The following is a 25,741-nucleotide window of genomic DNA, read 5'->3' as shown; positions in this document are numbered from 1 at the left end:
ACCTGCTGGGCTCCGGCAATCCTTCCGCCTCAGCTTTCCAAGTAGCTGGAACTACAGGTGTGTGCTACCACACCCGGCTAATTTTTGAATTATTGTAGAGATGTGGTCTCACCAAGTTGCACAGGTGGGTCTCGAACCCGTGGGCTCACCAAGTTGCACAGGTGGGTCGCGAACCCGCGGGCTCAGGCAATCCACTCACCTCAGCCTCCCAAGGCACGGGATTACAGGCTGAGCCACCGATCATATCCTTTTAAACTTAAAAGGATAGTTAGGAGGAAGATGGTTATGATCTAACACAGTATGAAATACTAGTATTAGATATAAAGGAGATTTATTGACAGTGAGTGGTATTACACATTGGAATAATTTATCAAAAGGTTTTGTTTCATACAATGAGGCTATATATTTTTTAAAATGACGTTCACATTCAAAGAAAACTTTTTTTGTATTCATTTTGAAGAGGCAAAATAATTGTTCATATATTTAAGTTTATAAAATAAAAACTTTGTAAATTTGTAAAATCAAAAGTCTAGAACTTATACTTTAGGTATCGATTAACAGTCAAAAAGACAATGCCCATTTCATTATTTCACAGAGAAAAAGCAGTAGTTTCACTAATATGTCTAACACTAATACTTTCTCAAAATGTCTGAGAAATATGACCACATGTGGTAAGAAGATTAAGGTGTTTTTTGGCAACCTCCCAAAAGCAGAACTCTTGATGGCAGAAAACAAAAAGTTTTCCATGGGGAGCCATGGGGGCTGCCTTCTGTCCTATCAATCCACAAATTCTCAAATTACAAATCTGCTGTTATTTTCTGACACATCTGCTTTGCAATGTAAAATAGTGTTTTCTTTAATAAGAATTCTTCAAAAACCCCTTAGGCTCCTTGCCTTTGTTTGCACATCCTGGGAGTTTTCATTTAAAATTTTCACACTGTTTTTAAAATTCCCTATTTTTGTTTCTAAATTGGTTAGGCAAAGTCCATACACCTCTGTTTTGGCTTCACATTTTAGCTATAGCTACATAGAAATGATGAAGAGAAATGTGCAGAGAAATTCTTCCAAATGACCAACATCTTTTCCTTCTTTCCTTTGCTTTTAAAAATGTAGGAGGTAGGAGAGCAGAGATATTCTTTATATAATCCCTATTCCAGGGATATCAAATCTACTATAAATTGAGGAAAGTCTCAGGTAAAATGCACGCTTGTTTTACTCTGCAGCAATTCTGAAAACCCAATATGTTGGGAAACAGACAGCGAAATATCACAGAAATATATAAAACTCTGCCCTAATGATTACAACAGGTTGATATTGGATGTTCTCTGAGGAACTGAATTGGACCTGAAACCCAGATATGGTATATATTTCTTAGTCTACAGTATACTCACTTCAATTTGCTCAAAGTCCAAACTTAAACTCCTAAGGATACAGCATCAATTCAACTCCTCATTAAAAAATAAGTAAGTGGGTGATTTTTTAAGGTCTCCACAGGGAACATATACATTTGATCTTTTTACATTAATTATGTGCAACCATAATGAAAAAATTTAAACTCTTTTTTCATAATATAATGGGACAGAGAAGGCAGATAAGTGATAAATATATAAAAGTATCAGCCTTGACAGCCTAAAAATTTGTTTCTCTTCACCTTTAATCCAAGTGAATATTATTTGAAGATGATATCCACTTTGATAAACTCTACTCATGGCTCCCTGATGGAATTCCTTGGAAAACATGATCTTTTTCAAGGATAAGGGATGCCACTTTGTAATTTGGTGTACTTCTACACTACATTCTCATATATCCAATTTGTCAGAAGTGAGTATAATCTAGTGATATGAAAATCATGGATACCCTTTCAGTATGGAGTCTTGGAGTGGAGAGAGATGAAAGAAGACGGATACTGAGCAGGACCTCACCTTTACAAAAAAACCAAAAAATTTGCTGGGCTTGGTGATGCATGCCTATAACCCAAGTTACTTGGGAGGCTGAGGCAAAATGATATCCTGAGCCCAGGAAGTTAATACTACGGTGAGCCTTGATTGAGCTACTGTACTCCATCATGGGCGACACACACACACACACACACACACTCAGTCCTCTTGCAGCAACACCTTTTTTTTTTACTTGCAGTAACTTCTTTTTCAGAACTTTAACCTTTAAAAGTCTGCTTTCTAAAGCCTTCAGTCTTTCTTTTATAACATTACCATGACATAGTAACTTTCATTCAACCTTTCTATCAGCTCTCTTTTATAAATCATTTGTTCTTCACCGCAAAGTCAAGTACTAGGGACCAGAGTTTCTCTTTGTGAGAGAGAAAGTATAGCAAGACTGTTAAAAGTTTGGATTCTTTTTTTTGGTTTTATTTTGTGTTTTTTTGTTTTTTTGAGTTGGAGTCTCACTCTGTCGCCCAGACTGGAGTGCAGTGGCCGCTCCCGGCCACCGCAGCCTCGACCTGCTGGGTTCCAGCGATCCATTCGCCTCAGCCTTCCGAGTAGCCGGAATTACAGGCATGTGCTACCACGCCTGGCTAATTTTTTGATTTATTGTAGAGATGAGGTCTCGCTGCCCAGGCGGGTCTCGAACCCGCGGGCTCAGGCAATCCACTCACCTCAGCCTCCCAAAGGCACGGGATTACAGGCTGAGCCACCGAGCCCGGCAAGAGTTTGGATTCTAAAACAGTATTAAAGTTTTTGACTTCTAGTTTTACCTTTACTATCTTTATGAGTGACTATGGACAAAAAAACTACTTACATTCTCTATGCGTAAGTTTCTTCCCCTATAAATGGATAACATCTTTCATTAGACTTAAAGATAAAATTCTAAATTATGTATAATATGCTTAGCTATAATGCAAGGCATAAAATAAGAATCAATAAGGGTAGCTACTATGGTTAGCTCTTCTTCTGATAACACTTTCAGAAAACAAGGAACAAATTCTTCAGATATTTTGATTTCATAAGACAGATTTACACAAAGAACTGGATCTTTAAAATTTCCCTACTTTGCTAGGCATTGCCTCTATGGCAATTACATGATCTAGAGTAGGAAAATATTGGCTGCTTCTAGCATGTAGCTCAGCAGGCCCAGGGCTCCTTTCTTTTTTTCTCTCCACTACAGAATCATCAGCACCATGGAGTTCCCTGTGAAATGTGCTTTCTTGAAACACACAGTAAAATGCCTTAATTTTCAATCTAATCTATATATCTTTAACACAGAATAATCTTCCTCTGCAATATATTCCAGTAGCGAGTCTCATCTCACCGTGTATCAAGATCATTTTTATCTTCTGGTATTAATACTACAAAATCTGCTTTGATGATCACCAATCATCTGGCAGGCCTAGAAGCCTTTAGTACCAAAGGAGCCAGTGTCTGCTATTGAGCAGAAAAGGGAGATTTGGTTGATGGCAAAGCGTCAATCGGGGAGATGTAAAAAAGATAGCTTATTGAAAGCCTTCTGGTCATCTAAAACTTAAGGATATTACAACTGCACAATAAAAGGCTTCAATTGTTTACTGTCTTCTTTTAGGTGACCACAACTCATGTACATCTTAGAGTAAGATATAGCAATTACCTCCACTTGCTGTCGTTTATCATTTCTGTCAAAAGTGGGTCATGCATTTTCCTACATATTTAAAATAAAACTTACTGGTTACCATTTAATCTCACTTAATAAATCACAGTCACCCTTTTGATGTACAAGTCATACAATCATGGAGAAATGTCTGCAGGGGTTATTTGATGTGCAGAGTAGCCTGCCCTGCCACAGAATGGCTCTAGGCTGCTAAGTTTTTTCACTTTCCATATATTTTTTTCAAAATAGTTATCTCTCTCCTCCCTTGTTGTCAAGCTGTCAGTCAGCTGTCATTTTCTACTGCTGTCAGTGAACCTGCCTTTATCACACCCCCAATTTGATGCTGCTAATCTGCTGTCAGCTGAAAAATCAGATAATCAAGACCTCAAAACTGCATTTACAGTAAGTGGAGCTGAGCAGTCGATGGAGATTTTGAGATATGAGTTCTAGTTCCTGTTCTGCCTATATCTAGCTGTGTGGTTGCCAGAAGACACATAACTTCTCTGGGCCATCCATAAAATGAGAAGTGGGGTGTGTGTGCGTGTGCGTGTGCGTGTGCGCGTGCGCGTGTGCATGTGCGTGTGTGTGTGTGTGTGTGTGTGTGTGTGTGTGTGTACACAGACAATGAGAAAGAAAAGAAAGAGACTGAGAGATTTCTCATCCAGACTTGAATTCAAAGTTTCTCTGGCTATCAGTATACAGCATATACATGAACCTTTTCTGTGACTTCACAGAATGCAGGATGGGGTAACAGTGACCCTTTAATTGTCTAATTCAAGAATACTCTTTAGTCATCGCCATACTTAACTTCACTGCTCTGAATTCACTACTGATTATCTTAAAACTCTCTTCCCTTTGTTCCACAGGATAATTATCTCATTGTTGACCTCCTTACTTTATTTTTTCTTCGCACTTCAATGTTAGATACTTTTTCCATCAACCACTTAAGTATCAAGAATGCCAAAGTGTTTCCAATGTTAAGAGGTCAGTAAGATGATGAGAAATCAGCAAAGCAGCCTAAGAAGTAGCAGTCCTGTATAAAAATCAGGGGACTATGTGTCCTAGAGGCCAACTGAAGAATGGATCATAGTGTGTCAAATGCGGCTATGTTAAGTAGACTAGTACTGAGAGCTGACCATAGAATTTAGAGGCATGGAAGTCATTGGTGACCTTGACAAAAACAGTTTCAGTGGAAAGGCTTTAAGAGAGAACAGGAGGAGTTAAATTAAACTTGTCATACAACAAGCATAAACAACTCTCTTAAGAGATCTCGCTACTAAGAGGAGAGAAATGAAACAGTAGTAGAAGGGAGAAGTGGAAACAAGAGAATGTTTTTTTTTTTTTTTTTTGAGTTGGAGTCTCACTCTGTCGCTCAGACTGGAGTGCAGTGGGCGCTCCCGGCCACCGCAGCCTCGACCTGCTGGGCTCTGGTGATCCTTCCGCCTCAGCCTTCCAAGTAGCTGGAACTACAAGTGCGTGCTACCACGCCCGGCTAATTTTTTATTTATTGTAGAGATGAGGTCTCGCCAAGTTGCCCAGGTGGGTCTCGAACCCGCGGGCTCAGGCAATCCACTCACCTCAGCCTCCCAAAGGCGCGGGATTACAGGCTGAGCCACTGAACCCGGCATCAAGAGAATTTTTTAAAGACACAAGAAATAATATTATTTTTTGTATGCTAATAGGAATGATCCAGAAGAAAGGAAATTAGGAATGATTCAGAAAAAGGAAAACTAATGATGCAGTATAGAGAAGGAAAAATAGCTACTACAATAAGTCTTTGAGTATGTAAGAAGGATGGGCTCTGGCAAAGAAGTGGGAATGAAGCCTTAGAAGCAAGGTCAGTTCAACCGTAGTAACAGGTATGAAAATAGAAAACATGTACCCAGAGACACATAATTGGGTAGATGTGGTAGTGTCATTGTATGAAAGTTATCTTGCAATTGCTTCTATTTTCTTAGTCATCTGCTGAGAATGAAGACAGAAGATTGTGCATGGGAGTGTTCCCCCCAAAGAAGGAGAAGGCATGATTAATAATCTAGAAGAGGAAAGTATTCAAGTAGCTCAAAGGGCCCATCTGAATTTAGATGTCATGAAGTTAGAATATGCTAATAAATATGGTTGGATGTTTTTCTCCAGTCATGTTCAATCCCATGAGAGTGGGTAGAGAACAGGTAAACAAATAGATTTAAGTAGGTCAGGAGTTTTGGCAATAGAGATGAAGCAAAACGTATAAAATACTTGAGAACATATGCAATATAATAAATATAATGATGGAGCAAGAAAATTAACCTGGACAAAGAAAGAGAAAATGAGACAAAAGTAAAACTAAGAAGTTGGCTCAATCAATGGATGGTAGGGTCTGGGGAGGCCAAAGGACTGCTTGACTCCGGGTGATAAAGGAAGTAAGTAAACCAACCTCTTTATTTTTATTAGACTGAGCCTTCTGCAGAGTAGTTCTCTGTTTTCAAGTGTTGATTATGGGAAGGAGGGAGGTATAAAGTCAGACAGTTCTCTATATTCAGGTGGCAATAAATATGGTAGGTTATAAGTTATTGGGAGTAGAGAGGTGAATAAGATAAATAATCTGTTGCTGGAGGGGGTATACTATATGCTAGGCATTTGCTATGCATTATTTCATTTAATCGCTGCATCATCCTTATGAGGTGGTTTAATCATAACCATTAAAAAACCTAAGCTCAAGATCATTTCACTTTTACAGGTCACAGAACTAGTAAGTGGTGGTCAAGACACAAGTACATATATACGTAACTACCATGTTTGGGAGCTTTCCCATCCCAATTATTCAATACAGATAGTAAAATATTTTCAAAAGAATATTCTTTCTTGGTATTATTTTTCTGATCTTTGGCAATGAGGCAAGGGATGGGTAAAGAGAACAAGAGGTAGCAGCTATGTCACAAGTTGAATATTACTGAATGCCTACGCTATAGACAAGTTCTGAGTTTTAACAGATACCACCTCTATAAATCCTCACTTATTTCACTGGAAATATGGTTTTCCCCCAGGTTAATATCTATTATATTACATTATATCATATCATGTTATACATTAATGATTTAACTATATCTTCTGCTTTGCTTTTACTTAAATTCATTTTTGCCATGACCAAATAATATCTAAATAGGGAGAAAGATATAAGCATTCAAAAAAATTTTTTTAATCACCTTGGTTATTCTGCCTTTGGAATTAATAAATATTTTCAACATCTTGACAAAATAATATGATTTTAAAACTGCAGGCATTACAATGATTGTCATTCATGCAGATAATCATTTACTTACACAATATGAGTTTGGGTTGTATAAAGCAAATTACCATCTGAAAAATTCAAATAACACTCTGGGCTAAGACCTTGCTTATGAATGTTATCTTAGCCAAAATATTTCTTAACCTTCTTCTATTTAGCTAGATTCCTTTATGGTAACATGGTCCAAATTAATAAACTATTCGACTGCCATAGGTATATTAAATATATGATGTTGTAGAAATCTATCATATGCAAATGAGTTTTACTACATTATTTATTTGGAATTCTATAGCAGTAGTAATTAAGATAAGCTACAATCACCTACTTTCTTAAAGATGTACATTTTGCCTGTATATTATATAAAAGAACTTTAAGCTTATGTCAAAATATAAGGTTCATTTTTTAAAAATTCAGATATGTAAATGTGTTCTAGTTAATCACAGACCTAAAAGTATAACAATTACATTTTTCAAAAGTTAAAACTGTTTCATCATACATTAAAAAACTGTATGTCTACAAATATATAGTATATATAATTTACATAATTATATACATTTATATGTGAAAATTGATTGTGATCTTGGTTCCACTTAGCCTTACAGTTTTGAAAATAGCAAATAAATCATTAGATGTTTCTGACAAATGACCTATAATGACAGGAAGCTTGAACAGTAAATAGAAATTTGAATCAAAAGTCATAAGGCCTAAACTTTCATCCAGTCTGTCACAATGACAGGGTGGGAACAAACCGTTTCTACTTCTCTGGGTCTCTGTTTTCTGCACTCCATAAAAATAAAGATTGGGTAAAATCTAACTTAAATCTTACAACTCGCTAACTTGATTTGGTATGGGCAGATTTTTCTTCAGTGAAATATTAACAAATAAGACACTCAAATAAATCAGCAATAGTGGTACAGATGAGGACTACTGTCCCTACAGCAAAATCTGAGTGAACTCAGTAAGGGTAGAGCACAGTGACTAATGTTGACCTTCTACATAACATCTATGGATGCTAAATCATTTCCTGCCTTCATTTCAAGGATGGGGAAGAAACAGCTGTTCTTGAACTCTTTTTAGGAGGCAGTCAGTTAGAAAACAGCAGCATCCCCAGCTAGTGTGAGTACCACTGAAGTAAACTTTCTGTTCACAAGGGAGAAATATTCCTGGTGGTAGTAAAAACAGTTTTGCTAGGTTTAATCAAAAGTGAAAAGGAATTCCAGGATGTTCCCTTTGAGCCACATCATTCATTGCTAATTCAGAGTGGGCCCAGAAACAAGGGTAATAAAAAATGTCCTTAGTAACTAAGAAAGAAAAATGGCAATTAAGTGCATTTGCAACCCAATATAGAAGACCTAACTCTTTATTAAAATAATATAAGTAATAAAAAATGAAAGAAGTAAAAACGGAAGAAAACGACATGGGAAATGAAAGTCATCTAGGCAGTGAGACTTAACACTGACTTACTTAGAACAGCTACTATTATACATACAAATCAATGGGTATAAGCCACATAGGTTGAGAAATATACTTGACAATGACTTCTGTAACAAAACAAAACAAACAAAAAGAATAGTAAGTGTTAAAAGCCAAAGCAGCTTGCTTTGGCAAACAAATAAACAAAAGAAAAGAAAGGAAGACTCAATATCTGAACTAACTATTCAGTGAGCGGTTAGACACACGATTATTTAAAATCTTTGTAAATCACAGCATGGTGAAATAGAACTCAATTCTCTAGTGAATCATGCTCACACTGGAAAGTTAAAACTGGCAAGAACACCAATTTCTATACATTTGAGGAATAATTTATGACACAATATTGAGAAGAGAGTCAAACACACTGACCTGCTCACATCAGGAAACCTGATGGGAAAGTAAATAACTTGACATTTGGGTCTGATGATGCTTTCCAGATCCCTGGGTCTATGATCAGGAATCAGCTTCATAAATTTTCCAATAGATTTGAGAAATGACTCCATATTAAAAACTGAGTTGAAGACCACCACGTCAGCCACCAGGCTATAAAGGTAAAAGATAAATGCAAATGATGAGCCCAAACTCATTTGGAATTATTTTTATAAACCTAAGACCTCTGTATTTATCAGCATTATCCTATACCTTAGGTTTCCAAAGAACTCTTCACTGCTCATCATTACCTTTCAAAATGTCTCTAATAGATAAGTTAGTTTCACTAGTCTGTATCACAGGATGTTGAACTGGTAGCATCAGAGAGGAAAGGCCACAGAGAAATGAAACAATTACATGGGACCACATGAGACGTCAAACCAGAGCACATTTTTCTATAATGCCAGAAACCTTCTCTATTATCAACATTAGGTACAGCAGTTCCTTTTCTTTTGAGACCCAACTACCCGTGTTGAATTTCTATATCAGTGATGTGCACTGCTTCACAACTAATGAAAACAGAACATCTGTCATATTCCTCACTACCTTCAAGTAAATTAATTCAAATAAAGCTATTTTCATACGAGGGCATCATACTTTCAACACTATTTGGTTAAAGTCTATTTCTTGCTTTAGCAAGCAAACTTAAAAAAAAATGAGTTCGGTTTTTTAAAGTTCTGGGACTATTCAGGAAGGATTATGGTACCCCTACAATAACTTTTTCATTATTATATTATATTATAGTGGAGTAGTCAGAGAAGTGGAAGATACTAGTAGAAATTGATCCAGAAATCCAGATCACTAGGTCCTACTGATTACACAAAGAAATGTATAAATTATAAAGCACTGCAATATCACTGACCTTCAGAATTAAACAAAATAAACGTAGTACATACCAGAACCCAACTTACAATGGTTCAACTTAAGGTTTTTTAAATCTTCAACAGAAGATTCACATTCAGTTGAAACCACACTTGGAATTCTAAATTTTAATCTTTTTCTGGGCTGGTGATATGCAGTATGATACTCTCTCCCAGTGCTGGGCACTGACTGCAAGTTGCCACTCCCAGTTAGTCATGCAATCATGAGGGCAAACAACCCATACTCTATAGTGGACTGTATTGACAGATGGTTTTGCCCAGTTATAGGTTAATGCAAGTGTTCTGAGAACATTTAAACTAGGTTAGGATAAGCTACAATGTTTGGTAGTTTAGGTGTTAACCCCATCATAAGTAGAAGAGCATTTATATACAAGACAAAGCAGTTAGTTTTATTTCACCCTAAAAATGATAGAGCAATAACACTGAAAAGAAGTTATGTGTCCATGAGACTGCAAAACACAACAGAATAAGTAGAGCTTATAGAATAGGAATTCCACAGCAAATCCTGTTCAGTTTAAGTCATATTTGCTTAGACAGCCAAATTTATTATTTATTACTTATTATTATACATAGCAGAATAAAAAAAAAAAAAAACCAGTGAAAGGAACACTGACCTGCTATTCCCATGCTTCCCCCCCCCACAAAAAATGCTTTTTCATACAAGTATTTTTTTTCTAGTTGCTACCTAGTGCAAATTTGGGGATCAGGGATGATTATAACATGCATAATACAAAGGAATGTCACAGAAATGCTGACATACCATGAAGCAATAAGGAAGTTAATATAATAATATACCAAAAGTTGAAGGATGTTTTATAGCTAGTCTGTCACATATTGTAATAGTGACCCACAGGTCATAATATACAGTTATGACATGTGTTCATAAGTCAGAGGGTCAGTGAAACCTCTGTTTAAGGTGAGTGCTTATGTCAGTCATCTCTAAAGTCCTTAACTGCAACATAATCAAGAAAGAAATCTGACAGTGCCAAAGAGCAGAAGTCAGCAAGAAAACTAAAGAAACACTTGAGGAAGTAAGAGGTCATACTTTTCAGACACAATCTGAACAAGACTACTTTCTGACACTCCTATTTTTCCTCTGGACAACTGTGAACCATTTTTTCCTCATTAAGAAGCCAACTGATGATGAAGTCCACCTCTCTCTCTCCAACCTTGTCTATAAGTTTACCCTCTTGAGAAAAGCTATGCTGAAAAATCACATACAGCTTTTATAGCCTCACTCCCTGTGAGCAAAAACGACATTTTATGAAAAAGAGGAGAAGCAGGGAACTAAATTTTTTTTTAGCTGCCTTCCCTCAAAGGGCATGCAACCCAAGTGCTTATGCTCTTAAAAAATCCAGTCTATGCTAAATTAAAGATCCAAGATAATTTACAGAAATACTCTTTTTGGTGCATTTTCTCCCTAATATGAGTGGGTATAACTTCCACTAACTTTAAAGCCACCCATAAAGGAGAAAATAAACTTAATTTTTTTCCCAGTGATTTCTCAGGGGTAATAAACACATATCTGAGGAGAAGAATGATGCTAATTTAAGAAATCAAAAGAATATTACAAATGTTTTCCATATTGATAAAGCACAAAATGATTTTATTTTCATTTTTAAAACATATTACTCTTCTCGGTTTCAATATAAAGTATTTTAATTTTATTATGAAATTCTAAAACGGTTGCTTTTTTATGAGACATTTGACGTGAAGCACTTCCACTCTGTTTTGATAGCACTGCTACTTCACAACTGAAGCAGCTTGTAAAAATGATTGTAGAAAAACATTTACAAAATGTTCAAAACACAAAATTATTACTATATAGCTGTTTTCTATGTCAACTAATCTATGGAATATACCTGCAAGAATTGAGGGCCAAGCCGGGCTCGGTGGTTCAGCCTGTAATCCCGCACCTTTGGGAGGCTGAGGTGAGTGAATTGCCTGAGCCCGCGGGTTTGAGACCCGCCTGGGCAGCGAGACCTCGTCTCTACAATAAATCAAAATATTAGCCGGGCATGGTAGCACATGCCTGTAATTCCGGCTACTTGGAAGGCTGAGGCGGAAGGATCACCGGAACCCAGCAGGTTGAGGCTGCGGTGGCCGGGAGCAGCCACTGCACTCGAGTCTGGGCGACAGAGTGAAACTTCAACTCAAAAAAAAAAAAAAAAAAAGAATTGAGGGCCTTTTTAAATACATCATTAATCTCAATTGCTAATAATTGTTGATAACAAAGATGAGTTAAATGCACCCAATCAGTGCCAAACAGATTCCATTTGACTGCTGCAGTTATGTGAACAGGATCCAATCACAAAGCCGCTTCAGAGTTGTTATTAACTTCTTTCATTAACTAAGCTTCAGGAGATACATCTTGTTGAAGTAACAATAGAAAGGACCATCATCTTTAAAATGTCATGATATTTTAAGGCTGTGCCATCTCAGAAGACTCAATGAGAGAAAAAAAAACACTATATAAAGATTCGTTTTCCTTAGTTTTCTCTGTCTTACAAACAACCAAAAATAGGGACAAACCCTCAAGTTGCTCCATTAGACTTAAATTTTAGTTTATTTCTCTATAAATTTCTATTTTGATTTAGCTGAATACAGTGGTAGTACTTAGCAAATAAAAGATGACTAACTGCCCTTTATATAAACTGTACCTTAAACAACAGATCATGAAATCAAAGAATGAAGGCTCCTGCCAATCATTTGAGTCTATCTTGAATGTTGTGAAAAATAGTTCAATAATTATTTCAACATATAATTAGACTGTTATACATATAATTTTATAAAGAATTAGCTGTGATCGTACATATACTGCAAAAGCACAAGTAATTACTACAATGGAAAATATGTTTAAATACTTGCACCTACCTTAAAGTGTTTTAAAATAAGTGTACAGTAGCAGGTCTCCAGATTTAAGAACTAGCTATCTATAATAAAGAAAAAGAGCCGGGCTCGGTGGCTCAGCCTGTAATCCCACGCCTTTGGGAGGCTGAGGTGGGTAGATTGCCTGAGCCCACGGGTTCGAGACCCGCCTGGGCAGCAAGACCTCATCTCTACAATAAATCAAAAAATCAGCCAGGTGTGGTAGCGCATGCCTGTAATTCCAGCTACTTGGAAGGCTGAGGCAGAAGGATCACTGGAGCCCAGCAGGTCAAGGCTGCGGTGGCTGGGAGCAGCCACTGAACTCCAGTCTGGGTGACAGAGTGAGACTCCAACTCAAAAAAAAAAAAAAAGAAAAAAAGAAAAAGGTAGCAAAGGGTCAAATATAATCAATACCTACCATGAAAGAATTTGGTTGTATCCATATTGGAAATCCCTCTCCTGACATTTCTTGACAGGATATACCAATTGATTCTCATGGAAGTACAGAATCTTTTTCAATTTCCCAAGGTCAGGGCGAAGGGCAGCCAGTTCGGTCAGGTTAAGCACCGAGCTTGCAAAGAGGATCCTAGGAAACAAGGAAATTAGGGTTTACTGTCCCAAGTATGCATGAAGGGGTTATCCTTTGCTCTTCTCTCCTCTTTTCTCTTCCCACCCCAAGAGAAACACATCCCCTATAGGGACATATAATTGTTGAGGCTTAATATGATGTAGTGGCATTCTAAGTTTTGATCTCTTAAAAAGCAGCTGCTTAGAACTATAAAAGCTCTGGATCTCACTGGTCTTCTTAGCTCAGTTACTAAGAGATGCAAAAAAGAAGAGAGAGAGGAAAAAAAAGCTAGACGGATTTTATTGAAAAAGGCAAGAAAAGCTTTATCTGAAGGACAAACGGAACAAAGATAAGGTTGACTAGGGAATACTTTGCTTGCCAGTTTCATTACACTTTACTTCTCTATGCAACCAACTACTGAAATTCAATATACAAGCAGGAATGGCACATGTTCATGTTATGACATAAACCCTTTTGATTTATGCAATAGACTTATCAAGTGTGATCTTTCTCTCCTGGCATGCTTTCTCACCCTCCCCCCACTTTTAAAGTAGCATAATACTTGTTTTCCTTTAAATCTTTTCTTCTCCTTACTAAACTGTTAATGTCACCACATGCACAATCTATAAAATCCCTCATATAAAGCACAAGTATTAAAAAATTGATGAAATACTGATTTCTTGTCTTTGGGGGTAAAAGAAAACTGAAAGCATACCTATTCATGTTTATAAATAAAAACAAGTGTCTATTTACTCTCTAATTCCACAAACATTTGTTAAATGCCTACTATGCACCGTGGTCTAACCAGGAAGAACAGAAAAGATGAACAAGGTAGCTGACAGGATAAATGCTGCCTGTAATAGAGACATACACAAAGTATTAGAGAAACAAACAGAAAGAATTGTCTGGGACAACCTGGAAGAGTTTCCCTAATGAGATGTCTACCGACATAAAAGGGTGACAAAGTACATTCCCTCAGCAGTTGAGGATATTTAGATGGCACAATTTTGATAGAATGCCACCTTTATAACATAATGTAACATCTTTGACCCTTATGGTTTTAGTTTTCATTCTAAAAAATGAGTTCCAACAAGGTTAAGATTTTTTTCTAGGATCACACTGATAGAAAGAGGCAAAGCAGAAAGTACAGGTCTTCTAAGCTCAAGGTGCTTTTCATTACACCACAGATATGAGTTGGTTGTAGACCACTTATATTGCAAGTGCTTTTTTTCTGTACTCAATAAATACAAAATATCATCCTTGTTATTGCCATAATTACAACTGCTATAAATCCTCCCTTGCTGACAAGCCAAATGGCTAACTTCAGGTGTTTATATGATATGAAGCACTAGCCTTTCACATAAGAAGAATGACTGCATAATAAGTGCATATATCATAAGTAGGAATTTAAGTGTCTTCTTCATGGGCTAAAACAGGCACGTAAGACCAAAAGTCAGCATTTCCTATTTAAGATCATATAGTTGTATTAAGGTTATGGTTTATCTCTTTAAAGAAAAAAAATCTTACCAAGGAAGTGAATTTATTTTTTGAACTCTCTATCTACACCCAAATAAAGAAAACAGAAAATTATGATCAAATAATGCCCTATTTTGTCCAAGAATATCCCCCCCAACCACATAAGTCTCTCTAAACTTACATCGAAAATTCTGAAATGTGAAGATATTTGCTTACCTGAAAATCTGATCCTTAGCAAGAAAATAACAAAATATTAATTTCAATTAATCAATATTTTCCACAAAAGGGAATGGATGGCAACTTGTGGGTCTAGTTATTGAATAATCCCCCCCAATGACTATTCTCCTTACTCCACACCTCTGACCATACACACTATTGCAAGTAATGACTCCTGTTCTTAATCATTAAGACTTGAGCAAGTGCAATGTTTTCCATAAACAAGGCAGAAAAATGCATTCAATGCAGTCCTTTTATGACTTATTATTTTCCTCAATATGGTACCCTTATAATAGAGAAATCCGGTAGACACCAACTTAACAAAGTGATGAAAGTTAATACAACCAGTAATGGGTCAAAATGATATTATTGTATGTCATTCAAATGTGATGTCCTGAGCAGAAAGATACAAATCAGAGTAGCAGTCCTTCCAAAAATGCCTGATCTGAATTTGGTAAGGAAAAAAATCAGACAAATATTCCAAAAAGTAACTAAGCTGGATATCTAAAAATGCCATATTATAAAAGGAAAAAAAAAATCTAGATTAAAGGAAAATAAAGAGATCCCAAAACTAAATCCAATATGTGCTTCTTGCTTGAATACTTCTTGGTGAAGAAACAGCTATCAAGGGCATTATTAGGACAATAGGAAAAGTTAAATACAGGTTGGATATAAGACTATAAATTTTTATTAATCTTGAATTTTTAAAGTATCATGTACTTTTATTACAATTATGTAGCAGAATATCCTTATTCTTAGGAGATTCATGTCAATTTATTTACACGTGAAGTGTCATGACATCTGCAACTAATTCTAAATGCTACTGAAAATAAATATTAAGATGTATATTGTGCAACAACATTAACAATTGATTAATCTAAGTGACTAGGTATATAGGAATACATTGTCCTACTGTAAGTTTTTTGGTAGGTTATACATTTATAAAACTACAAATCTGGAGGAATAGTCATTAAATGCAGTAAGCAGAAGGAAAAAAATTCGACATTCTATAAACAATAAACGCTTCATATATGTATTTCTAGCCATAATCCAACTGTTAATTTCCTTCATGAAAACTATCCTCAGGGTGGACCATCTGTAGCAAATGTTTAACCAAGATGAGACCTTCACTCTGTTTTTACCACATGTCCTCTCTCCTTATCCTACCCACTAACTGATCCATATTTAAAAAAAAAAAAAAGCCAAACCTAAAGTTGAACCTTCCACAGAAAACCTACCAACTGAAAGAAGGCACTTTCTTCAGAAGAAAAATGGCAATATTTCTATAATATTAACCATCTGAGACTGCCCAAACCAAAATGAAAAGGAAATTTTTTCCTTTTAATTATGAAAAGGAAATTGATTGTACTTTTATAACTAATCTTGAAATGGCCCTCACTACTTCTAAATGGTGGAAATTATCTCTATCATTTCTCTTTGCTTTTTCACTTGCAACCTGGTAGTTAAACTTGGCAATAAGCAATTTCTCAAATATGTAGCTCAACAACACCCCAAAAGAAATAATGAATATGACTACAAAAGTAAGGAAGGTATGATCGATAGGCAAACTTTACTTTGTCCCCTACCATCAGTTTTTAAAAGTTGATAGTAATATAATGAATGACATCACTCAATCAGCAGCTAATCCCTGGGCTACCAGTGTTCATCTTGCTTCAGGTATTATTTAAGCAATAAATCCTAACAAGGTATGCTTTCTCATCCCACAGTGTGTCTCTGGCAGGAAAGGGCACAAGGTGATAGCAAAAACCACTAGGAACAAGATAATTCCTGACAGCTGCTGCTTGAGCACAAGTTAAATTGAACAGTTTATCTCAGCATGAAGATGTTATAAGGTTTTATGTTTAATATTTTTAAATTAACATAAAACCCAGAGAAAGCAGTTGAGCAATCTTTCACAAACATGACATACTACAATCACTGTATAAGCTGGATTAGTACTTATTACCATACTACTACAGAATTAAGCTGTTTTTAGACCACCAAAGAGCTTTAAATTGCAACTTTTGTCTCTGTAAGAGAAACCTATATTTAAAATGTCTGCTAAATTAAAATTAACAGCTACATCATTAGCTTACCATTTCACCAAAAGTACAAGTAAGCTACTATTATAATCCTCTAACCAAAATGGCTCTGTGCTATAAACACATTAACAACATTCTGTGTATCTCGGATAGTATCCATATACATGTTATGATTGTTTCCAACATACATTGTATCTACAATTTGAGTCATTTGTTTAAAGAATCCAAAATAGTTTAACACACAGAAATTTAAGATTAGGGATTGTATTTATTTCTGTTCAACTTGAATAGATCAGTTATTTGCCTTTTACTATATTTACTTAATATACAAAAAGCAATGCTTAAATATATCTAAGCACTGTAGGAATGTGACCATTATCATCAAGATGCACTCATTTATATCTTAAATGGTGTGCAAGAACAGTGAAATTAGAAGCAGAAGGTAGACATTCAATATTCCAGTCACTGCCCATACAACCCAGTCATAATCCTTCATGGGCCAGGTTATCTATCTAACTCTTGTCCCATGAAATCTTTTCAGTAGGCCCTGTCCTCCCCTGAAGTCATTTATAACATAATGGGATAGAGTATACTATTTAACACAGATGTCAGTGTGGGCTGTGTTACTACTCATACTTATGTAATTTCTTGCATGGCTTCAGGGGGTCTTCGACAAGAGTAAATTCTTCCAGCTGTGTCACTTTATTCAATACCTAGGTCAAGATTTGTGCTGCTCAGCCTCTTTATCTAAGTCTTTGGTTCTTTTGTTCCCTCTCATGGGTCTTGCTCCTTGATGTCTACTCTCGAGGACCCTAGATCCTATATTTTCTGTGAGGATGGAAATCTGTCTACATATGACTAGCTACATATGGCTATAAAGCACTGGAAATGTAGCTAGTGCACCTGAGGAACTAAATTTTTAACTGAATTCAATTTCATTAACATGTTAAAATTTAAATCTGTGACTAATGGAGATTGTACTGAAAAGCTGAAGTAGGTTTTCCTAACCTGACACACCCCTCTTATGTTACGTGAATGCTATTCTTTGCTTAACAAATTTTCCTAAACAGATTCCTGACCTGTTGGTGATAAGCTAATTTCTATGTTCTTCCAAGCTAGCTGAATTTCACCTTCTGAGTGCTCCAATTCTGGAATGGCACTATTTTTTCTTTTCCTTCTAACAATTAAATAATACAACAGATATCCCCCCAAAATGGAATTTATTTATAAACATTGTATATTTATTCTTACATGTTTAGACTTCAGTCACCTTCAAAGTACTCTCCGTTTGATGCAATAAATACATCAAGACACTTTCCCCACTGCTCAATACAGTTTTTGAACTCATCAGTGTTGATGCCTTTTAGTGCTTCTGCCAGTTTTGGTTTCACCTCTTCCACACTGGCAAAACATTTTCCTTGAAGACTTTTTTCATCAGGGAAACAACGAAAAGAAAAGGGAGCACTCAGGGCAAAACTGGATAAATAGGAAGGGTGGGGCATGGAAGTCATGCTGGCTTTGGTCAAAAACTGCCAAACATTCAAAACAGGTACAGGCAGGTGCACTTGTAAATCACCCACCATGAAATGAGCAAACACACTGAAAGAACTGCCCCCTCAGAATTCACCTAAGCAGAACGCAGCCTCTCACAGCAATACTAAGTGGTACACTGATGCAGACAGGTTCCTAGAACACTTACCTAATAGGAGAAGCTTGTGCTGTAAAGGGCCCACACTCCAAAAGATAATTCTGTTTTTTTGGTTTTTTTGGGGGGGAGTCTCCCATGCATATTCCTTATAGAAAATGTTTAAAGTACAAAAAATATAAAGTGAATATCACTCATAACCACTCCAAACAGACATAGCTACTATCTGCATTTTGGTGGGTCACTTAACAAGCACATGTTGAGCAAGGTATTATACTAAATGACAGACATAAAATGGAAAACAAAGTAGCTGAGGCAAGAAGAAAATTGGCAGGTGGGGAAACTGAACAAAGACCAAGAAGGCTGGAATACTTTGCTCAATCAAAAAGTGGCCAGAAATAAGACTGAAAAAGTACATAGTACTTCTTCAAATGCAACACATAAAAAATAATTTTGGATTTTACAGTAAGAGCAATGGGAAAAGATTGGATGATTTTAAGTGGGGAAGTGACAAAATTATATATGCACATTGGGTGTACTTACTTTTATTCTTTTCACTTCATAATAGGTATACACGATTGCATAGTTTTAGTTTTTGCTTTTAACTCTTAACACTATGTTGTTTTACCGTGTTAAAAATTATTTCTAAAATGTATGATTTTTGAATAGATTTCATAATACTGTGCACCATATATTCAACCAGGGCATAATTTTCATATTCATGTATCTACAAAGTTTTGAAATCCACTTTGTATAATCAAATCTCTTATATTTATATTACTTTTGTTTATGTATTTCATGTTATTAAAATTATTTTTTAATACTAGAAAACTTTGCTTTAGCTACCATATAGAAAACAAACTGTAGAGAGACATGGGTGGAAGAAAACAGTAAGGAGAAGAGGAAAGAAATGACAGTAGCTTGAGCTGATATGCGTGTACTGAGTGAGAGTGATGGCAAGGGGCCTGTCTGGGTGTGCTGGTAGAGTGGGCAGCGTTTGCTGACAAAAAATATGTGAGAAGGGAAAGAGAGCTGAGCTATTGCTTTCTTCCCTTTATCACTTCCAGGTTTCCAATGCAACAGGAACTCAATGATATGTACAGAAATAAATGAAAATTATTCACAAACATTTCAAAAGTCTTTGGCTTCAATATAATTTTTAAGTTCATAAAACCTGGTAGAAAGATAACTAAGTTCTATATTCATTAATCACTGATATATAAAACTCCTTTTAACACAATTTGCTTCAGTTGTCCCCTGCTTTCATCTTAATTAAACATTTCTACTGCATGTTTAAATGCTATGGATTTTCAAAACTTTCAAGAACATTGCACAACAAAATGTTTCCCTTTGCTGAAACAATTAAAAAATACAAGATGGAAGTTTTATCTAAAGGAAAGGGAAATGTAGTCATTTAATTTCCCAGGTTCTTGTGATGGGTAATTTACAGGCTGTTAAACAGAGTATCCAGTTTCCCAAAAGCTGTCTCATGGTGTAGCATCAACTAACTAGGCAGTTTTACTTTTTCCCCACCATGTAATTTTCCTTTCCTGTTCTTATCATGATAGCCAGGAGAAACTGTGTATGAGAAAGTACTATGTAAAGAACACTTCCTGAGAAGGCAGAAAACTAAAGTCCACATGTAGAACCTGCCACTGAGCAATATCTCCAACATAAGGCTGTTTTCTTAATGTCTATCCACACTGCAGTCATCAACACTCTGAAGTGCTTTACGGATGCTTAAGGAGACAAATTACATAATACCTGTTGAGCTTCTTCAGCTTAAAGTGACACTTAAATTCAGGTGCCTCTTAAATATTCCCACAAACTACAAAGCTTTTAACTATTGTATCTAACACAGTGCCTAATCCATTAAAGACACTCTGCAATTATGTTTCTAACAAAAGGAAGCAATAGAAAGAGAGGGTAGGCCTACTATTGAATAAATAATCTATAAATAAATTGAAATTTTTACTGCATATATTTAAACATCATGTGATGTTTGTATTCATTTCTTTGGAGACTGGAATTCATTATTAAGAGTATTTTTTATAAAGTCCAAGGTAATATGAAGCACTCAGAACATTTATAGATATATCTGTTTTAGACATTCCATCAGTAAGTCAACAAATCAGAACATCGTGACTTGACAATTTAAGAAATACAAGATAGCACCCCTGTTCTAAAAGAGCTGACAATATAATTGGTGAAGCAAGCCTTAAATACAGGAAACATTAAATAACAATAAAAAAGATAAGTAACCACTCTGTCCTGCACAAAACAGGGTGAAATTGATGGTGAATGAAGGTAGAGGCACTAAGTGCTATGGCGATTCTGAGGAAGAAAAGAAAACTAACAGCATTAAAACAAAATAAAACAAAACAAAAAAACAGTAAGTATCAGAATTACTGAGAGTCTCAGAAATACCTGGGATACCAGTGAAGGCCTGGATCCTGAGGTCTTGTGTCTACAAGGATCAGTACTATTTGAATAAGTCAGAGAAGAGAGGAACAGTTGACTACAGTTTAGGTAAAACAGTAAGTAATCTGATAAAACTGGAAAAGTAGTCTTCTAACAGACATGGAGGTATCCAAATGCAGGATAAGTAAGTTTGTACTTTATCTGTAAGCAATATGGTGACCCACCGTATTTTTATTTTTATACGAACAATCTTTTATTTCTTCTTAATATTTTTTTTGAGTTGCGATCTCACTCTGTCATCTAGGTTGGAGTTCAGTGGCACGGATCATAGCTCACTGCAGCCTACATCCCTGGGCTCAAGTAATCTTTCTACCTCAGCCTCCTGAATAGCTGAGATTACAGGTCCATGCTACCACACTCAGCTAATTTTTGTAGAGACATGGTCTCACTATTTTGGCTAGGCTTGTCTCAAACTACTGGCTCAAGCAAACTTCCTACCTCAGTCTCCTAAAGTTCTGGGATTACAGGGCTGAGCCACTGTACCTGGCCTAATTCTTTTTATTTTTAATTAACTGAGCTGTGAATGCTCATTGGCCAAGAAAAACAAACAAAAAAAAAGGTAGGAAAATGAGAAGAAAAAGAATCAATTAAAGTACTGAGCCAGGTTATTCCATGCATATTAGACATAGATAGGTAAGTTCCTTGTAGGAAGCCTAAATTAAAATAGGGCAAGAGTTTAGACATCTTTCTTCCTGGTACATGACCTTCACCCAACCGACTAAGCACACCAGACCTGCCCACCTTGTGTGCCGGAATGTGAATCTACCAATGCAGTAAATCACAAAACCACATAGATGTGATATTCTAAGAAAGGCACAAATCTACTTAGGCAATAACTTTATGTGAAGTTCTTTATGAGCTTAGAAGGTTGAGAAAAGGTAATCAAAACTCGACCAGATACCTGCAGCGCACCATTCTTAGTTCATTTTGCTTAATCATAGTTGTAAAAGTATACAAAGCTTCTTGTTAAAGGCAAGCACAAGACCTCTCTGAAGGAACTCATGCTTGCTCTTGAGCATGTCTCTTTCTTTCTAATAAATTCTGTCTTAACTGTACTTGGGATTCATTCTGAAAAGCTTTTCTGTGGCAAAGTCAAAGAACCCATGGTGCAACACACCACATTCCACCCAGCATCAGTATCACTATCAATTACCATCACTCTCATAATAAGGGTGATTGCTCTGAATATATCCAAATATAGTAGAGGTAAAACTCATTCATTTTTTAAAAAGTATTTATTATAGAGATGTGGGGTACAATTCAGGGTTAGGTATATAAACATTGATCATGCAGGTACCCTTGTTGATGAGGTATGCCCCTCCCTCCCCTAGCAGTTTCCCTCAACTGCCAATCCCACCCCCCTCCCCTGACAGTCTTCCACTACTGCCAATCGGTTTCTTATAGCATTACAATTGTTCAAGGTCAGCATATGAGTGAAAACATATGGAACTCCGTTCTTCGTTTCTGTGATAAATCACTGAGTATGATCAACTCCAAACCCATCCAAGTTGCTGCAAAGTCCATGTATTTGTCCTTCTTAAACTAGCTCATTTTCAACTATGGCCTCCCATAATTACTTTTGGATAATGAAATCCTTAAATCACCATAATATTCTAATGTCAACGATGTAAAGGAAGACAGGAAATCATGTGTTGTTTAAGGTTCTTCACATACATCCTCAATTTAATCCTCACAACTACCATTCTAAGCGATATTTCTTATTATCACTGTTTTATTGATCAAAAAATTAAAGCACAAGAAGTTTGGTTAAGTGCTAAGACAACAACAGTTACTGAGAGGCAGTGGTGAGTTTCAAATCCAAGTTGATCTAGACCTAAAGCCTCTACTTTTTCACTTATTCCATACTGATTTCAAATTGTCTAAGGTGTCTAGACTGCTCAATGTTTTGTGCTACTTGTAATTATAATCTGTGTTTGAGAAACAAAATAATATAAATTGTATACAGAATAACTACACCGACCTGAATAGTTTTATACCATTTCTTTACTCATTACATATTTACTGAGCTACTAGACTGTTCTGGCTACACAGATTGTGAGGAGGTAATGACTATCAACAAAGGTTTTCCTCTGTCAGGGGAGGAGGGGTGGGATTGGCAGTTTAGGGAAACTGCTAGGGGAGGGAGGGGCATACCTCGTCAATGAGGATACCTACATAATCAATGCTTGTACATCTAACCCTAAATTGTACCCCACATCTTTATAATAATAAAAAAAACAAAGATTTTCCTAAGAAGATATACTCTAGGAAGCATCCTAAATACCATAAAGGAGTCAGTCTACTGAAATAGCAATGAAGTGGTCAGGACAATAGGAGAGAGAGAAGTGGCTAACACTGAGAATGATGAAAAAAATGTCTAGCTTGTTATTTTGTTTGTTTTTATTCTACAAAACATATAAGGAGGAACTGATACTACTCCTTCTGGCTTGGTGTTTAAAGGAGAGGTTAAAGGCTCCTAGTTCACATAATCAGATAGGTGGTGGTAACAATTCTTAACATAGAAAAAAGATAGAAGACCCAAGAGAAAAAAATAATAAATCACAATTTGGAGTAGAGAAGAAACAAGAAGACTAGTTTTTACACATGCTGAATATAAGTAGAGTGCCCAATAGGTACTCAAGATAATAGTTAATAGTCTAATGAAAGAAAATACATTGGAGAGTTTATTAAACTAAAGGGCCTGGTCACCAAGTATATCTGTTAAAAGAGTGCATTTACTTTGTTATATAACTTTGTATATCTGTTCTATGTGTTTCGCCAGTATTTTATATGTTGTCCTGTTTCTCCCCATTAAAGTATATATTCCTTGATGTTCTTTGATATTCACCTAACATGGCAGTTACCACTCTGAATTTTAAAGTTCCTTTAATAGGCCCTATACCTTTCTTGTTCCCTATCCTACCCAGGTACCTAGTAAATGTTTTAAAATAAATGAATGAATTAAGTGAGTGAATCATTCATTCCCTCAATGACATTATTAAAATAATACTGGTTGACTCTCTGTTTATCATAAAGTATTCAATATGATATTCATTTCTACCACTAAAAAACAAGTCGGACTATATCCACACCTCATCTTACCCGAGCACCCAACATAATTCTAGGAAGTACTATTTGGTGTCATTTTTTATTGAGCCCATTACTTGTTCCTTAGATTCTCTAATACTGTTTTAGGCACTGTTCTCTGCTTCACCATCCTAATAAAGCAAGTACACTCGATACAGATCCAAAGAAAAGGAACTCAAGGGGAAAGGTAGTTGTCAACCTGGTACAAAGATCAGAAATGTACAATATCATCATAATAATATTTGTCATCTTCAGGGATTCATGATTGTTAGCCTTGAAGAAGTAAGTCAATTAAAATTCAAACAGCATCTAACTTGCTGAGTGTGCTGGGAACATTTCATATGGTATTTTATCTCCATAAACTAATAAAATTAGTATGTGAAATATTTATAATTCATCTCATGATTAATCTATCGTAGAAGACTATTCCTTAACAGTAACATATCATTCTACATTGAAATATTCTTTGCTCTTTACTTCATGCCATTCACAAGTCTCTGGACTTCATTTCTAAATACTATAACGTTGGAAGACTGGAGACACAAAGTAATGGATGGAAGTCCTGTCATCACTCCAATCTGACCCCACCAGCATAGTCTAAGATTATACACATATTGAACAGAACATACCGAGCAGTCAAACCAGAACATTATCACTCAACCAGATACAGAGAGCTCAGTCCAGGCACCAGTCTAAAAGACAAACTATAGGCAAGCACAAAGTGGCTTTTGGACCTTATTATCATTTAGACTTGAATATTATAATGCAATAATAATTAAAATGATCATAACAACAACACCACTAATAATTCCTGGCATATCATTCCTCACTAATCTATTCCTCACTATCATGGAAAGAAAGATATTTTGAACTCAAATAACAAATAAACTAACAAGAAAAAATATGACGACTTGCTATTTTTACAAAGTCATATCTGATAAAACTATCACTCACAAAATAAGATATCTCATAAATATTCAGTCTTTTTAAAACAAATCATAAGATCTAAGTTTTTCGGTGTTTGTGAGCATTTACTTTAAGTTTCCTTCCCAGGAAGCTTTTTCTCTATTAAGTTGTTTTATTATTTGATTTGTGACATTTTTTGTTATGCTCCTCACAGTAATTATTGTGTTTTGATGATTCCTCCTGTGTTTGTTTTGGCAAGTCCAAGACAATTCTTTGAAATCTTTCCTAAATTTGGTGCTTAATATGCCATTTGAAGAAATACCTCCCCACAAATAATTTAGTATCCCCAATGTTTTACTATTTAATTATAAGAGTATCACTAGATAATTAATCATAAAAATAAAAGCCAGCAAAGTGCACTATACACAGAAATGCAAGAAATGTTTGCGAGAGTGAGATGTTTAATAATGGAGTACATCTGCAATAGAAAAAAAATGAGGCTGGACATGGTGGCTCACATCTGTAATACCAGCACTTTGGGAGGCCAGGGCAGGAGGATTGCTTGAGCCAGGAGTTAGAGACCAGCCTAGGCAACATAGTGAGACCTTATCTTTATAAAAAAATCAAAAAAATTAGGCAGGCACGGAGGCACATGCCTGTAGTCCCAGCTACTCACGAGGCTGAGACAGAAGAACACCTGGGTAACAGAGTGAGAGGCAAGAAGAAGGAAAGAAGGAAGGAAGGAAGGAAGGAAGGAAGGAAGGAAGGAAGGAAGGAAGGAAGGAAGGAAGGAAGGAAAGCAGAGGAAGGGAGGGAGGAAGG

General features: G+C 36.0%; 1 protein-coding gene across 4 annotated transcripts in view; it reads right to left on the bottom strand.

Annotated features, from left to right (window-relative positions):
* The window catches only part of GTDC1 (glycosyltransferase like domain containing 1), a 290,620-nt gene that overhangs the window by 179,499 nt on the left and 85,380 nt on the right, over positions 1-25,741 (bottom strand). For all 4 annotated transcript variants that reach the window (XM_021710851.1, XM_021710852.1, XM_008054918.2 and 1 more), the window contains 2 exons: positions 12,917-13,084; positions 8,690-8,863 (listed from right to left, as the gene is read on the bottom strand). In XM_021710851.1, coding sequence (XP_021566526.1) covers positions 8,690-8,863; positions 12,917-13,084 — 342 coding nt within the window. The remainder of the gene's footprint in view (positions 1-8,689; positions 8,864-12,916; positions 13,085-25,741) is intronic.

The sequence above is a fragment of the Carlito syrichta genome, unplaced genomic scaffold (genome assembly GCF_000164805.1).
Source record: "Carlito syrichta isolate Samal-C Ts95f unplaced genomic scaffold, Tarsius_syrichta-2.0.1 Scaffold301613, whole genome shotgun sequence".
Classification (NCBI taxonomy): domain Eukaryota; kingdom Metazoa; phylum Chordata; class Mammalia; order Primates; family Tarsiidae; genus Carlito; species Carlito syrichta.
Note: the sequence above shows the minus strand (reverse complement) of the source record. Positions and strands in the feature narration are given on the sequence as shown.